General features: G+C 36.7%; 1 protein-coding gene and 1 pseudogene across 5 annotated transcripts in view; one reads left to right on the plus strand and one right to left on the minus strand.

The window, feature by feature from the left end:
• TNPO1 (transportin 1) overlaps window positions 1-15705 on the minus strand; it is a 99679-nt gene that overhangs the window by 33101 nt on the left and 50873 nt on the right. For all 5 annotated transcript variants that reach the window (XR_004269148.1, XM_032278728.1, XM_032278755.1 and 2 more), the window contains 4 exons: window positions 14541-14674; window positions 7758-7839; window positions 4710-4832; window positions 3433-3551 (listed from right to left, as the gene is read on the minus strand). Coding sequence is in view for 4 of the 5 variants with exons in the window: in XM_032278728.1 (XP_032134619.1) it covers window positions 3433-3551; window positions 4710-4832; window positions 7758-7839; window positions 14541-14674 (458 nt within the window). In the remaining variant the exon portion in view is untranslated. The remainder of the gene's footprint in view (window positions 1-3432; window positions 3552-4709; window positions 4833-7757; window positions 7840-14540; window positions 14675-15705) is intronic.
• Window positions 1551-1910, plus strand: LOC116551990 (annotated as a pseudogene).

Genomic DNA, 15705 nt, shown 5'->3' on the forward strand with positions numbered 1-15705 from the left:
TCCTGAAGCCCCTATGTAGCCATTAAAGACAAGAGTTGTTGTTGTTGTTTTTTTTTTTTTCCTTTTCGTTTGGAGACAAGAGTTTTGCTCTGTCACCCAGGCTGGACTGCAGTGGCACGATCGTGGCTCACCACAATCTCTGCCACCTGGGTTCAAGTTATTCTCCTGCCTCAGCCTCCTGAGTAGCTGGGACTACAGGCATGCGCCACCATGCCCAGCTAATGTTTTGTATTTTTAGTAGAGATGGGGTTTCACTATGTTGGCCTGGCTAATCTTGAACTCCCGACCTCAGGTGATCCATCCACCTCAGCCTCCCAAAGTGCTGGGATTACAGGTGTGAGCCACTGTGCCTAACCAAAAACGAGTTTTTTAATGCAATATCACATAAAGTTAATAATAAACATTTACTGAAGACTTAAATATGGGCTGGGCATTGGGTTGTTTTACATGAATCATCCACACAACAGCCTTATCAGACATTAATGTACAAGAATAAAGGTGGAGAAAGCCAAAACACTTTTGGAAAAACAAGAGAAATCAAGAGCTACTATACCAGATCACAAAATACATTAATGTTCAATAATAAAAATAGCACTAGTTAAAAAAAATTGTTACATTGGTGCATTTTTTTTTTTTTTCTGAGACAGGGTCTCACTCTTCAGCAGCCTCCACCTCCCAGGTTCAAGCCACTCTCCTACCTCAGCCACCTAAGTAGCTGGGATTATAGGCATGTGCCACCACGCCCAGCTAATTTTTATATTTTTAGTAGACATGGGGTTTCACAGGTTGCCCAGGATGGTCTTGAACTCCTGAGCTCAGGCAATCTGCCTGCTTTGGACTCCTAAAGTCCTGGGGTTACAGGCACGAGTCACTGCGCCAGCCAACAATGATGCTTTCTAAATGAGTGTGTATTTATGAGCGATCTTGTAACACATACAATTTTAATTTCTATGGAAGCACTTTTTGCTCATATTATACTAAGCAAGTCTGGTTAACAAGTAGGAAAAACAAGTTATTTTGTTGTGCTTTTTAATCTCAGCATCAGATTGATGTTGATATTCTGCTATCCTGTTAACACACTATCTAAAAAATAAAAACAGCTGTGTTTTATAGATAAAAATGGCTCCCATTGGGTGCAGTGGCTCATGCCTATAATCTCGATGCTTTGAAGGCCACGCAGTGAGAACTGCTTGAGGCCAGAGGATCAAGACCAGCCTGGGCAATACAGTGAAACTTCGTCTAACAGTAGTAGGGAAGACGTAAGTCAAGCTCAGTCATGACTGGCTTGAGTTGTTTAATGTTGGCACTAATTAGCACAGCAAAATGGGTGTTGCTAATCTTTTAATTTCCTGCTTATTTTAGGAATATTTGAATTATATTAGTGCAGTGATGGAGTTAGAGTACCCAGGTATAATTCTGTATTTTCAGTATTATCTCTAATGTTATACCATAGGTGTTCATTAATAAAATCTCTAAAATGAAGCACCTGCTGCTGAAATTTGGGGGCAAACAGCTGGAGCCTTCTGGGAATAGGACTTCTAAAAGGAAATATGTCTGGAACGCTGTGGTTCAAGGCCATTTCTGCTGGCTAAAGGCAGGGTCTCCAAAACCAAAGGAAGTACATAGCTATTCTTAAAATTGAAGATGTTTATGCATGAGATGAAACAGAATTCTCTGTGGGAAAGAGATGTGCTTATGTATATAAAACAAAGAACAATACAGAGACTACTGGAGGCAAACCAAACAAAACCAGAGTAATGTGGGCCCACGTAAACAGTGGCATGGTTCATGCCAAATTTCAAAGTAATCTTCCTGCTGAGGCCACTGGACACAAAGTCAGAATGATTGTGTACCCCTAAGATTTAAACTAATAAAAAATCAATAAATAAAAGTGGATTTGTGCTCTTGAAGAAAAAAAAAATCTCTACAGTTTTTATAAAAATTAGTATCTATGGCTTTTAGAATTCTATGACCCCACAGAAACCCAAATGTATCATTAAAGTGGTATTACAAAGTAAAGAGAAAAGAAAGAATAACCAATAGATATCCTAAAGAGAAAAAAATCTGGTCAGTGTATTTGGAGGGTAAGGTTAAGCAAGATATGACAAATGTTGCTCAAATTTTTAATTTAATTAAGATTAAAATTACCCTCAAAATAAACTGACTGGAATAGTTGCCTTTTTTGATGGGGGGGAAAAAAACAAAAACAAACAAAAAACTCAGTTGACTACATGAAAACACGAACATTCAAGTACCATAAACATCTGGAAAAAAAAAAAAAAAAAAAAAACCCTTTAATATTAAGAGTTACTAAAATATTTTTTTTTCCCTTATCCGGATGGCTAAGATTTGAGATACTAAAATTCATGGCTGGCAAAGTTGTGATAGAATAGACATAGTGGAATATAAAGTCCTACAAATTTCCTAGAGAACCATTTGGAATATCATGAAGAACCATTAAAATGCTCATATTCTTTGACTCTGGGGAAAAAAAAATCACTCCTAGGAATTTGAACAAAAAGAAATAACCTATTATCGAAAAAGAAAAATGTTCACTCCAGGATTATTTATGAAGAAAAATAAAAGCCAAAACAACCTAAATATTCAATGGCAGAGAACAGTCTCTCCCTCTTTCTATAGTGTACACATATATAATTGTTGTAAATATGGTTATGTATTCCCTGATGGAACAGCAAATCTCCACTGAAGTTTTAAAGACTAATGACGTGGAGGAAAGTACACAGTATACAATAACTGAAAAGAACAAACCATTAAATAGTATATTTAAAATTTCAAGCACTAGCTATAGGCGAGATGTCATGTTAATGTACTATGTATTATTAAACCAAATTTCTTCTCAAATACCCTGAATACATGTTATTCAGTATATGGTACTTTAACAAAAAAAAAAAAAAAAAAAAAAAAATTAAAAGATGACATAAAAAATACTAACAGTGATGACTCAGGGTGGTGAAAACGCAGAAAATATAAAATTCTCTGCAATTTAGTTTTCTCCCATGAGCTTTTATTACTTTACTTTACAAACATGGGCTTAAGTTAACTAAATTTTGTTGCATGACAACTAGTGGGAAATTCTTTTCCGGAAAAAAAAAAAAAAACAAAACACCACCTCACAATAGGGTCTATGGTTAAATACCAAGGATTGTTAAAAAACAAAAAAACACAAAATACTGTGCCACAAATTATCCAAAATCAATTATAATTTAGAACAAACCATCCTTATATAATTTTTTTTAATTAAAATAGGCAATTGCTTTTTGAAAAAAAACTCTCTACCTAAAATAAAATGAAGTCTGGCTTCTTTAGAATCTCACTCCCTGATGGCAAGAATGAATTTTATAAGAATACAAAAATGAAGGATCACTTAAGAAATTAAAGAACAAGGCAGCATTTTTAAGAGGGAACACTTACTTAGGAAGATGCCTTACGAGTACATCTTTGCATATTGGCTGTTCAGCTAAAGTTAGCCAAAATTCACAGGCTTCTAAAGCCACATTTTCATCTTGATCTTGAGTCCTCTGCAGCATGTACTAGAAACACAGGATCCTTAATATTAGTCAGTTTAAATCACACAATATCAACTCAGTCCTATTATCAAGCAAGTTTTTGACCTTGTGGTTTTCAACCTAGGCTTTTGAATTTTTAAAAAGTTTCCTAAGTGACTGACTGTAAGATAAAGTTAAATTTAAAATGTTACTCAATGAGAAGTGTTCAGTGAATATATCATCTGTTTCTGTGTAGTTTTTTTTTTAATGATACCACTGAGATTTTTGAAATGTGAATTTTAATCAAATATTAAACCTTCTTAGAAACATAAAAATGACAATTAAGAACTCCATTATATTATTTTTTAAAATGAAGACAATAACTACTTAAGCTGTCTCTTGTAAAGTATATGAATTTTCACGTTTAAAGTGATATACATGCTGAAATTATAAAAATCATTTTTAATTTGGGCAATAGTCGTGACATTTCCTAATGTGAATATAATTTTTAATTCTCAACAAAATAGATTCCTCATGTCCTCTGAACACATCAAGCCAAATTCACTCACGTGATTTCACAATGTACCTGAGAGTAGAACCACCAACTAATAGATTGTACATATCCTTTTCCATACTGCAACATGTCCCCTAACAAAGTGTGGCCACAGAAAAGTATCACAGGCCAACCTGTATTACATGCTACGTCATGTCCTACTCCTTTGCTACTGAACAGTGTGGAAGAAAGAACTGTAACATTGCAAATTAGGCTCCCCAGTGTGGCCAAGCAAGTGATAAAATTTCTTCACTTTAGTTAATGCTCAACTTTCAACCAGTCTGGCCTGATATTTCAAAGAGAAAACAGGCCTATCTTATGCATCCGCATGTTTCCTAAAGTTTTAGCAGGAGTTGCTGCATACCATGAATGCTAGGCTTTTAATAGATCTTAGACTGCAACCTTTAAAAAAGATCCTCCCTTCTCTCTACCATATGGAACTTTGGAAGTGAAAAGGAGGTTCTAGATAACATACTACTTAAAACACTTCCAAAGCTATATACCCAGAAACATGAAAATCCCCATAAAGATAATTTATAATTTTAAGACAATCATAATTACTTTATAGTCCCCTCCCTATCCAGTATGTTGTATCTAGTATTTCTTTTAGGGCAAAGATGAGGAAAGAGCCTTTAAATTGCCAGTGTTACCTCAACTATATTATGCATGTGAGGCAGCAGGCGATCCATTCGAACTTCGAGCAACATCACAAGCGCTCGGCACACATTTTTCCGTACCTCTGGTTCTTCATCACCAGCCAATGCAAAGAGATTCTGTTGCATAAGAAATAATTTTTTTCTAGTTTTAGACAGGTTTACACACAATAATAAGTAATCTGCAAGTTGGTGACATTTAAATTAACCCTATGAAGATAAGGTACCAAAAACTGACTTGAATTGGCCTACAATATTAGATTATAAGAACTAAATGTGGAATAACTAAGATTATGATTTTGATAAAAGATGAAAAGCTACTCTTTTCTGTGAGAGTACAATCAGTTGTGTTTTGAGGAAATTTTTAGTTTTTAAGAAACCATGTCATTAGGACACGGGAGCATCTGTTAGCTCACCCAGATGCAGGGACAAAAGACTACTCCCTAACAAGCCTGATTTTTTTTTTTCCTTTTCTTTTTTTTTTTTTTTGAGACGGAGTTTCGCTCTTGTTACCCAGGCTGGAGTGCAATGGCGCGATCTCGGCTCACCGCAACCTCCGCCTCCTGGGTTCAGGCAATTCTCCTGCCTCAGCCTCCTGAGTAGCTGGGATTACAGGCACGCGCCACCATGCCCAGCTAATTTTTTGTATTTGTAGTAGAGACGGGGTTTCACCATGTTGACCAGGATGGTCTCGATCTGTTGACCTCGTGATCCACCCGCCTTGGCCTCCCAAAGTGCTGGGATTACAGGCTTGAGCCACCGCGCCCGGCCACAAGCCTGATTTTTAAGGTGAGAGGTGGCAATAGATTCAAGTTCTATAAAAAGGTGATATAGGTTCAATAATCGACAAATATTAATATATACTGATTTTTCAACTTAACCCTAAACTGATGTTGGTCAATAAAATTAGTAATAAGTATTATGCTGTTCCCTACAAGTACCTCTGCAAGGTAAAAACAATGTCTGAATGGACAACAGACTATTTTGTTTAATCTTCAAAACTCTAAGATGTTATTCAATTTTACAAATAAGGAAACAAATTCATAGAAGTAACTTGCTAACCACCAGAAAGAAAGAGAAATCCAATGATCAAATGGGATACTGTGTGAAATATTAATGCAGCATTTAAAAATTTTTCATTTCTCCAGTTTCTGCTTCTACATTTGACACTCTCGAAACTATGTAGTTCCTGTTTTAATCATGCATTTTAGAGAAGAGCACTGTTTTCCCAGCAGGTATTGCCATTAATAGTGCATCCTCCATAAAATTTTATTTAAAAATTTCACGAATTTACTCTAGAGAGCAGCAACTGGGTTGGGGGTGGGGATATCCAATGTCATCACCTTGCATTTGTCACTTTTGTTACTACTTTCAATGAATATCCAGTTTTGCCAAGGTTATACGTTATAGCCATGTACTGGTAACCATAAACTTTTCATCAATATTTAGACTTAGCAGGCATGATACCATGAAAACAATGGCAAGTGAATAAAACTAGTTTACTTAATTCACTTGGCGAATTACTACTGAGGGCCTACTATATTTTAGAGGCACTTCCTCCAGAGGTTTACTGTTTTTGTAGGGTGAAGAACTGGCTAAATCCTGTAGCACTACTAAGTAATAAAGTAATATTAACATATTAATAATAAAGCAAAACATTTTTAAAATGTTGGAAAATGCTTCTGCCTCACTTGCAGAGTATAGTCCTATGAAATTTTTATTTTCAGAGAGAATTCAATTTCATTTATTTTAAATTATATTCCCTTATAAGATGCTGGTATGTCTATCACTATCCCCTTTATTAAACTGTGGAAGAAAAATCCTAAAAGGAAACACCAGGATAATTACAACATAAATACTACTATGAATACTTTTAATAGCTAACATGAAGTGCTTACTTTCTATGGCAGGCATTGTTCCAATTTACTTTTATCAACTAGGTTTATAACAACCAACAAGGTAGGTCAATCGTTGGCTCATTTGACAGATGATATAAAGATAACATCAGTTAAATAAAGTATCCAAGGTTACAAAGCTACTAAACTGAGAAGCTGGGATTTGAACACGATAGTCTACAGCAGACCTCTAATATTATCCACTACATTATACCACCTCTAGACTAGACAAGGATAGACTGAAAGAAAACACCTTGCAGGCATAAAATTCAGGTATCCCTAGTATCAAGCACAGTGTCTGTTTCATAGTAGGTAGTAGTCAGTAAAAACATTTAAGAAACATTTTGGTTTTAACTTGTAATTGGCTAAAGGATCTTTATGGCTACTACTCTTAGTCTATTGGTAATAGATGCTTAGAAAGAACCTGGTCAATTTAAATGACGAGAAAAAAAAGTAATGCGCACCCCCATCCCACATTCTTCCTTATAATTTCCCAACAGTAATATCAGCAGTCTGACCTCTAAAGGAGTTTTAAAATTCCATTTGATGAAAATAAAAATGAAGGTGCTTAAGGAACTTTAACAATCCTTCTAATTGTTATCAAGTAGCAGAGATTTTGAAAAGAAATTGTGGTGCTTATGGTTCCTGGCCAGAAAATTATGCTCTTTTCTTTCTGCTTTTATCAGAAAGTTCAAAATGCCTTTAAAGTCAATTTTTCCTGATGCCTCTAATTTTACAATGGAGACCAGTGGAAAATACTGTCCTTATAGTCTGTGCCTTCAGATTCTAACCTCACCGACTTTTCACATTTCAAAAAAACTGCATTAGCTGAGGGATTTGGTTTCCATATACAACTTGAACACTATATTGAAGGACAAATTTTTAAAGTAGTCAAGACAGTAAACCCTCCCCCCACCACCATAATCAGTGTTTGTATAATGATACAAATAAAACTTAGTAAAAGAAGTGCTTTTTCAGCTAACAATAATTAGTCTATCTCTATCCAATTTTAATACTATCAGAAATCATTTAATTAAAAGTTGAGTTTACAATTATAAATGATTATTGTTTTAAAGCAAAACTGCAGGCAGTTAGCATCACTTAACCTTCTCAAAAAAAAGCTGGGGTAGGGGACAAGGACAAGTCTTACCTCAATAAAAGAATCAATGTGCAACATCAGAGCTTGAGTCCTACTAATGATAAACTGATTGACACATGCAACAGCATGAGACCTAGAAACAAAGTTAAAAATTTAACATATGCTCATTGTAACTTTTTTCTGTCTATAGAAAACTGCCAAAATCATTTCTCCATAAACTTATGGTATATGTTTATTAATATACCCACTAAAAAAAAATGAGTCAAACTTCTGTATCAACAAAGAAAGAATTTGAATGATATATTAAGTCGAAATGCAAGTTGCAGAGCATTATGTGTTTCTAAGTAATGGAAAAATGTTGGAAAGGACATGTGCAAATTTTTAATAGTGCATTCCCCTAAACAGTGGGAGGCTAGGCAAGGGGTATAATTTTTTTTTTTTTTTTAAGATACCTACAGATTTCAAAATAATGGTTAACCATTCCTTTTGAAACTAAAAATGAAGAATAGTCCATGTGTTCTGGCATACGCAATTCAATTGTTGAGCAGTTCTTATTGGCACCACCTTTAAAAATTTACTCTTTAATCCAATCATTTCTCACTGCCTCACTTCTCTCATTCAAGACATGATCTCTCATCTCTTACCAGGGTTACTGAAATAGGCTGTAACTGGTTCCTGACTTCTACTGTGCCAAAAGCCACTACAGCCTGTTTGACACACAGAGACCACACTACCCCCTCATTCAGATTGCTACAATAAAACAAAAGGCCAACAGTAAATATTTTAAGCTTCATGGGCCACATTAAGACCTTGTTGTCATATTTTTCCCCTCTTAATTACAACCACTTAAATTTATTAAAAATCATCCTTACCTTGCAGGTCATGGGTGGGCTAAATTTGGCTCCCTGAGTCATAGTTTGCTGACCATTTGTCTAGATATTCCATCATACTGTGGCTCCTCCCTTACCCCCTAACTTCGATTCCTATTATGCTGCTACAGCCCAGTTTCTTTCTTCTGTCACTCTAAAAGACTGATTCCTAATTCCAGAACCTTCTCACTTGCTGTTCTCTTAAACATTCTTCACCATCTTTTATAGACTCACTTCCTTATTTTGTTCACAGTTTGCACAAATGTTTCCTTTACAGAGAACCATTTATATAAAATATTTTCAAATCAGTCTACCCCTGATCTCATTATTTTTCCATTACACTTATCACTGAATGAAATTATATTACTTATTCACTGTCTGTCCTGTCTCCTCTTCTGAAATATAACCCCATGAGAACCTTTCTTTGTTTTAACCACAGTGCCAAAAACACAGTTGGTTTTTGGTTCTGCAGTTATAGCAAAGCACATAAACATTTACTAACATAACATTAAGTGAAAAAAGCATACTATGGGGAGCTCAACCACTTAAATGTGCAGCACAGGATAAGCTGCCTATCCTTTAAAGTCTGTTTTTCTCATTCTATAAAAATACTACTGGCTGGGAGCAGTGGCTCAAGCCTGTAATCCTAGCACTTTGGGAGGCCGAGGCAGGCAGATCACCTGAAGTTTGGAGTTTAAGACCAGCCTGGCCAACATGGTGAAACCCTGCCTCTAGAAATTTTCCTATCACCAATCTCCAGGGGCACCTACTATTACCATTCCCCAAATAATTTTTAGAAACTTAGCAACACTTAGGAATTATTTACATTTTAATTAAAAGAAACAGTTTGATGTGCTTTCTTTAGAAGTTTGTTTAATATAGTTTCTATGTATCAGGAATGAAGATAAAAACTGTACAAACTGTAACTTAAATGCTACCATTTATAATAGTATCAGAAGACCAAATGCCTAGGAATACATTTAATATAATGTGTTCAAGACCTCTAAAAAGAAAAGTATAAAACTTTATTAAGAACTGTAATCCCAGCACCCTGGGAGGCTGAGGTAGGCAGATCAGCTGAGATCAGGAGTTCGAGACCAGGCTGGCCAACATGGCGAAACCCCGCCTCTACTAAAAAATACAAAAAAATTAGCTGGGCGTGATGACACGTGCCTGTAATCCCAGCTACCTGAGAGGTAGAGGTTGCAGTGAGCTGAGATAGTGCCACTGCACTCCAGCCTGGGCAACAGAGTGAGAATGTCTCAAAAACAAAACAAAACAAAAAACAAGCAAGTAGGCCAGGCACGGTAGCTCATGACTGTAATCCCAGCACTTTGGGAGGCCAAGGTGGGCAGATCACTTGAGGTCAGGAGTTTGAGACCAGCCTGACCAACATGGTGAGACTCCATCTCTACTAAATACACAAAAATTAGCTGGGTGTGGTGGCATGCACCTGTAATTTCCAGCAACTTGGGAGGCTGAGGCAGGAGAATCACCTGAACCTGGGAGACAAAGGTTGCAGTGAGCTGAGATTGTGCCACTGCATTCCCCAGCCTGGGTGACAGAGAAAGACTCCATCTCAAAATAAATAAAAACAAACAATCGGCTGGGCGTGGTGGCTCATGCCAGTAATCCCAGCACTTTGGGAGGCCAAGGTGGGCGGATCACCTGAGGTCAGGAGTTCAAAACCAGCCTGGCCAACATGGTGAAACCCCATCTCTACTAAAAATAAAAAAATTAGCTGGGCATAGTGGCAGGCACCTGTAATCTCAGCTACTCGGGAGGCTGAGGCAGGAGAATCACTTGAAGCCGGGAGGCAGTGGTTGCAGTTAGCAGGGATCATGACATTGTACTTCAGCCTGGGAGACAAGAGTGAAACTCCATCTCAAAAATAAATAAATAAATAAATGAATAAAAGCAATTAGTGTTGTGAAAATGACCTATTTCTCCCAAATTGATCTACAGATTTAATGTTATTCCAATGTAAATTCCAACAAGGTTTTTCATAAACCTTGACAATTTTAGAATTTATAAAGAAAAGAAAAGGCATTCCTACTGTAAGCTCTAAGTATCATTTCCCAATAAAAGGAATCAGATCTAGGCTAGAAACATAGATGATAAACTTGGAATGCTGTGGCTATCTCTGTATATAAAAATAAAACTTCCTTGTATTGATTTCTGGCGATCAAAGGCCGTAACAAAGGCAGAATAATTACTTGTGTCACATCTTCATAATCAGTATCAATTTCTTAATTAGATATGTCTGATACCATATAAATGGCATTTGTTTCTAAAAAATGATTTTTTTTTCCAATATGATCTCTTCCTCATAGATTATAAGAAAATATTCCCCCTAGAAACATCTGAGGTTATTTAATAAGCCCAGGGTCGTTCTGCTAAGTGAAGTATATTTTCAATTCTAATTTCTCATCCTGAAAGTCTGCGTATTTTAGGTCAAATTCTGATTTTTAGCCTTTCTTCAACACATATTTTTATAAGGTAAAACTCTTTAAAGAAGGTGTATTTATTTATTTGAGATGGAGTCTCACTCTGTCACCCAGGCTAGAGTACAGTGGTGTGATCTTGGCTCAATGCAACCTCCACCTCTCAGGTTCGAGGGATTCTCCTGCCTCAGCCTCCTGAGTAGTTGTGATTATAGGCACATGCCACCATGCCTGGCTAATTTTTGTATTTTTAGTAGAGACAGGGTTTTGCCATGTTGTCCAGGCTGGTCTCAAACTCCTGACCTCAGGTGATCCACTCGCCTCGGCCTCCTAAAGTGCAGGGATTACAGGTGTGAGCCACTGTGACCTGCCGTTTATTATTATTTTAAAAGTTCTGTCAATTTTATACGTTGTAAAACTGTAGGCCTTATTTTCATTCCGTTCTGGGACAGAATATAAATTTACCTTTATAAATAAGAGCAGCATTATCCAAAATTTTAAAGTTGAAATATCCCAGAACACAAAAATATGGAAAAATTATCTTTATAGAGTTTGAACTGTTTGTACAACCCTTTCCTTGCTGTGTAGAAATTCATTGCAGTATGTTATAAACTTTAAGTAATTGCAATTTGTTTAAAAAAATAGCCTCAAACTCTCCAAGTATTGCTCTGAGACAGATCAGAATTCAATTTGAAGTTTTAGTCATAAAACAGCAATGGAATAAAATAAAGGACCCATTACTAGACCTATGCTATGCTATACATATATAACCATGCATATAACAGAGGTGACATTTTAAATGTATGGGGAAAAGGAAGGAACTATAAAATAAATGTGACAACAAGAAAAAGTTACCTAAATGGAAGACAGAATGTTTCCCTATCTCGTAGCACGCACCCACAGGTGCCAGATATATTAAGCTCTTAAATGTCAAAAAGCCCTTAACATTTTAAACACTTAGTAAAGACAAAAAGGGGGAAGATATTATCTACACACATAACTGATAAAGAATGAGAATTCCTGTAAATCAATGTAGTGAAGAAAAGTACAGAAGACAAGAACAAGATAAAGGCAATAAACATACAAAATGCTCAACATCATTAATGATAGCAAAGAATATTATCAAGACCATAATGAAACATCAAATATATATTTGATTGGCAACACTTAAAATGTATAAATGATGCAACTTCTTAGAAAAACAGTTTGATAGTACTTCCTTGAGGAGCTGCCCTGCCACAGGTGTCCCAGAAATTTCTTTCCTACATTTTATATCTCTATTTAAGAGAACTCTTACAGGATGGACAGAGGAGACAAGTATACAAGTGTTTTCAGCAGCACTACTGAAAACCTAGAGGCCATCCATAGGCCTCGGGGAAAAGTACATAAATAAGCCGTCTAATCGTCATGCAATGGAATATTACACAGGAGTCAAAATGAGCTACAGTACAGGTGAATTCAGTACAGATGAATCTTAACATCATTAAAGTTACCTACAACTACATTCAGTACTGTACAGCTCTTACAATGCTAAAAACAGAGGTATGGCATACCCTTTGCAGATGCATGTAATAAAATTAACTAACAAGAAATGTAAGGGAAGTATGAAGTTGGGATTTAGATGTAGACTGTCGTCAAGGTCTTCATTTTGTTTCAAGTGGTGGATCTGAGTGCTTATGTTATTAAAAATAACTAATATGTAACTAAAGGCTAAATACAAGTAGGCCATCATGAGAATGTCATCAACTAAGAATGATCATTCAATTCTGCGTGCCTCAAGTCTGATAAAATGGTTCTTATTTTTAAATTGTTTAGTCATTGCCTATAGAACTAGGCAATGGAGTATGGTTTCCTATATCCTAATTCTATATTCTTGAAGTCCAACAGTTATGTTGAGAGGGAAGGACACTTAAGAGTACATAGTAAATGCCAGTTAAACTACATTAATAAGGTATTAAATAATAATGTAGAATAAGACAACATAGAGATGGATATGTTTAGTATATATTTATAGTAGATATTTACCCAAATATACATTAAAAAGAAAAATGCTAAGAGTATGTGCAACAGACTCTCAGGTGGGTATTAATCAGCATTCACTGAATGGAATTTTTTTTTTGCAGACAGGGTCTTATTCTATCACTCAGGCTAGAGCACAGTGGCTCACTGGAGCCTTGAATTCCTGGGTTCAAGTGATTCTCCCACTTGAGCCTTCAAGTCCTAGCTTGAGCTAGGACTACTGGCACACACATCACTGCTCTCGGTTAATTTTTTTAACTTATTTTTTATAGAGACATGGTCTTGCTACGTTGCCCAGACTGGTCTCTAACTCCTGGCCTCAAGCAATCCTCCTGCCTTAGCATTCCAAAGGGCTGTGATTTTAGGCGAAATACGTCTGAATCGCTCAATTTTACCTAATATTTTAATCAAATTACCATCTACAAAATAAAAATCGTGAAAAAATATTAATATTTAATTACCAGCAATTGGTAATTCTGTATCAATTACCAGAAATATGGTTTTTGGATTTTTGCTTCTCTTTTTTTTTTTTGAGACAAGGTCTTGCTGTCACCCAGGCTGGAGTGCAGTGGCACCATCTTGGCTTACTGCAACCTCCTCCTCTCAGGCTTAAGCAATCTTCCCAGCCCTCCAAGTAGCTGGGACCACAGGTTCGTTCTACCATGTCCAGCTAATTTTTATATTTTTTTGTACAGATGGAGTTTCACCATGCTGCCCAGGCTTAGATCAAGCAATCCGCCCACCTGGGCCTCCCAAAGTGTTGGGTTTACAGGCATGAGCCACCAGACCCAGCTGTTTTTTCAGCTACTGAGAATCGGTCACAAAAAGTGAAGTATGTATATTACCATATTTTCATTATCTTAAAATGTTAAAAAAGGAGACTTCCTGGAAATATGAACTCCTATCTAGTTAACTATGCCAGGAATAAAAACTTTATTTTAATGTTATAATAATGGAAATCCAAATACCTGCATGTTCTCACTTATAAGTGGGAGCTAAACATTGGACACACATTGACGCAAAGAAGGTAACAATAGACACTGGGGAAGACAAGAAGAGGCAGGGAGAGGGCCAAAGTACCTAATGGGCACTATGCTTACCGCCTCGTGATGGATTCATTTGTTCTCTAAACCCCGAGCATCACACAATACCCCTTTGTAACAAACCTGCGCATGTATACTGATTCTAAAATCAAAGCTGGAAAAAAAAAAAAATCACAACTAATCCCGGCCTTAAATAAAAGTTAGAAGATGCCTGTTAACTATCATGAATATAATTAACCACTCTAAAAGGCAGAAAACTTTTATCATGTTTAACGAAAATTTCCTCATGAAGAGTCAACATTTCACAGATTTTGTTATTAGTCAATTTCAATTACATAAGTTCACCTCTGTGGAATATCCAGTATCTTTTGCTAATCCCAAAAATATCACATAATGAAAAATAAGGTAATGGTCAGGTTTATATCAGAGTTAATGAATTAATGCTGGCAATATAAGTACCTTATTTTTGGACTACTGTGCTTGAAGAACTGTAAAAATTTGGGAATCATGATGTTGAGAGGACGATCTAAAACATCACTATCTAAAATCTCAGCTGAATCTTCACAAATCTTCTGAAGGGCGCCAAATGCTCCCTGTAACAAACACATTTAAATTATTAGAATTTGTTAAAAACAAAGCTATTTAAAAAGAAACTGAAGAATGCTGACTAATTTGTATGGATTAATGTTCTCAGCCCACATAAAATTCCTTCTAAAATCCATAAATTTAATCATTCAAATTTTTTGTGTGTAAGACGGAGTCTTGCTCTGTCGCCCAGGGTGGATGGCAGTGGTGCAATCTCGGGTCACTGCAACCTCAGCCTCCTGGGTTCAAGTGATTCTCCTGCCTCAGTCTCCCAAGTAGCTGGGATTACAATTGCGTGCCATGGTGCCCAGTTAGTTTTTGTTATTTTTAGTAGAGATGGGGTTTAACCATGTCGGCCAGGCTGGTCTCAAACTCCAGACCTCAGCTGATCTGCCTGCCTCGGCCTCCCAACATGCTGGGATTACAGGCATGAGCCACCATGCCCACCCTGACATTCAGTTTTAAAACAAATCATTATACCACCAAGTATGTAAAATCTCCGTTAAAATACAAGGGTACATTTTAGTTTTAGCATTAAATGACTTAGAAGTGTAGAATATTTTGGTTGGCAGGGATTAAATATCAGTTTGTTGAAATTAAATATAAAACTCTACATTTATACAGAAGAGTATTTAAACACTGTAATTCTTTTCTTTTTGAAGCACAGAGAGGTCATTAATACCATTAAAAAGTTACTTAGGCTGGGCACGGTGGCTCAAGCCTGTAATTCCAGCACTTTGGGAAGCTGAGGTGGGTGGACCACCAGAGGTCGAGAGTTAGAGACCAGCCAGGCCGGCCGGGTGCGGTGGCTCAAGCCTGTAATCCCAGCACTTTGGGAGGCCAAGGCGGGTGGATCACGAGGTCAGGAGATCGAGACCATCCTGGTCAACATGGTGAAACCCCGTCTCTACTAAAAATACAAAAAATTAGCTGGGCATGGTGGCGCGTGCCTGTAATCCCAGCTACTCGGGAGGCTGAGGCAGGAGAATTGTCTGAACCCAGGAGGCGGAGGTTGCGGTGAGCCGAGATCGCGCCATTG

Source organism: Sapajus apella, unplaced genomic scaffold (genome assembly GCF_009761245.1).
Source record: "Sapajus apella isolate SASKATOON/1434 unplaced genomic scaffold, GSC_monkey_1.0 scaffold1, whole genome shotgun sequence".
In the NCBI taxonomy this organism is placed as follows: Eukaryota; Metazoa; Chordata; class Mammalia; order Primates; family Cebidae; genus Sapajus; species Sapajus apella.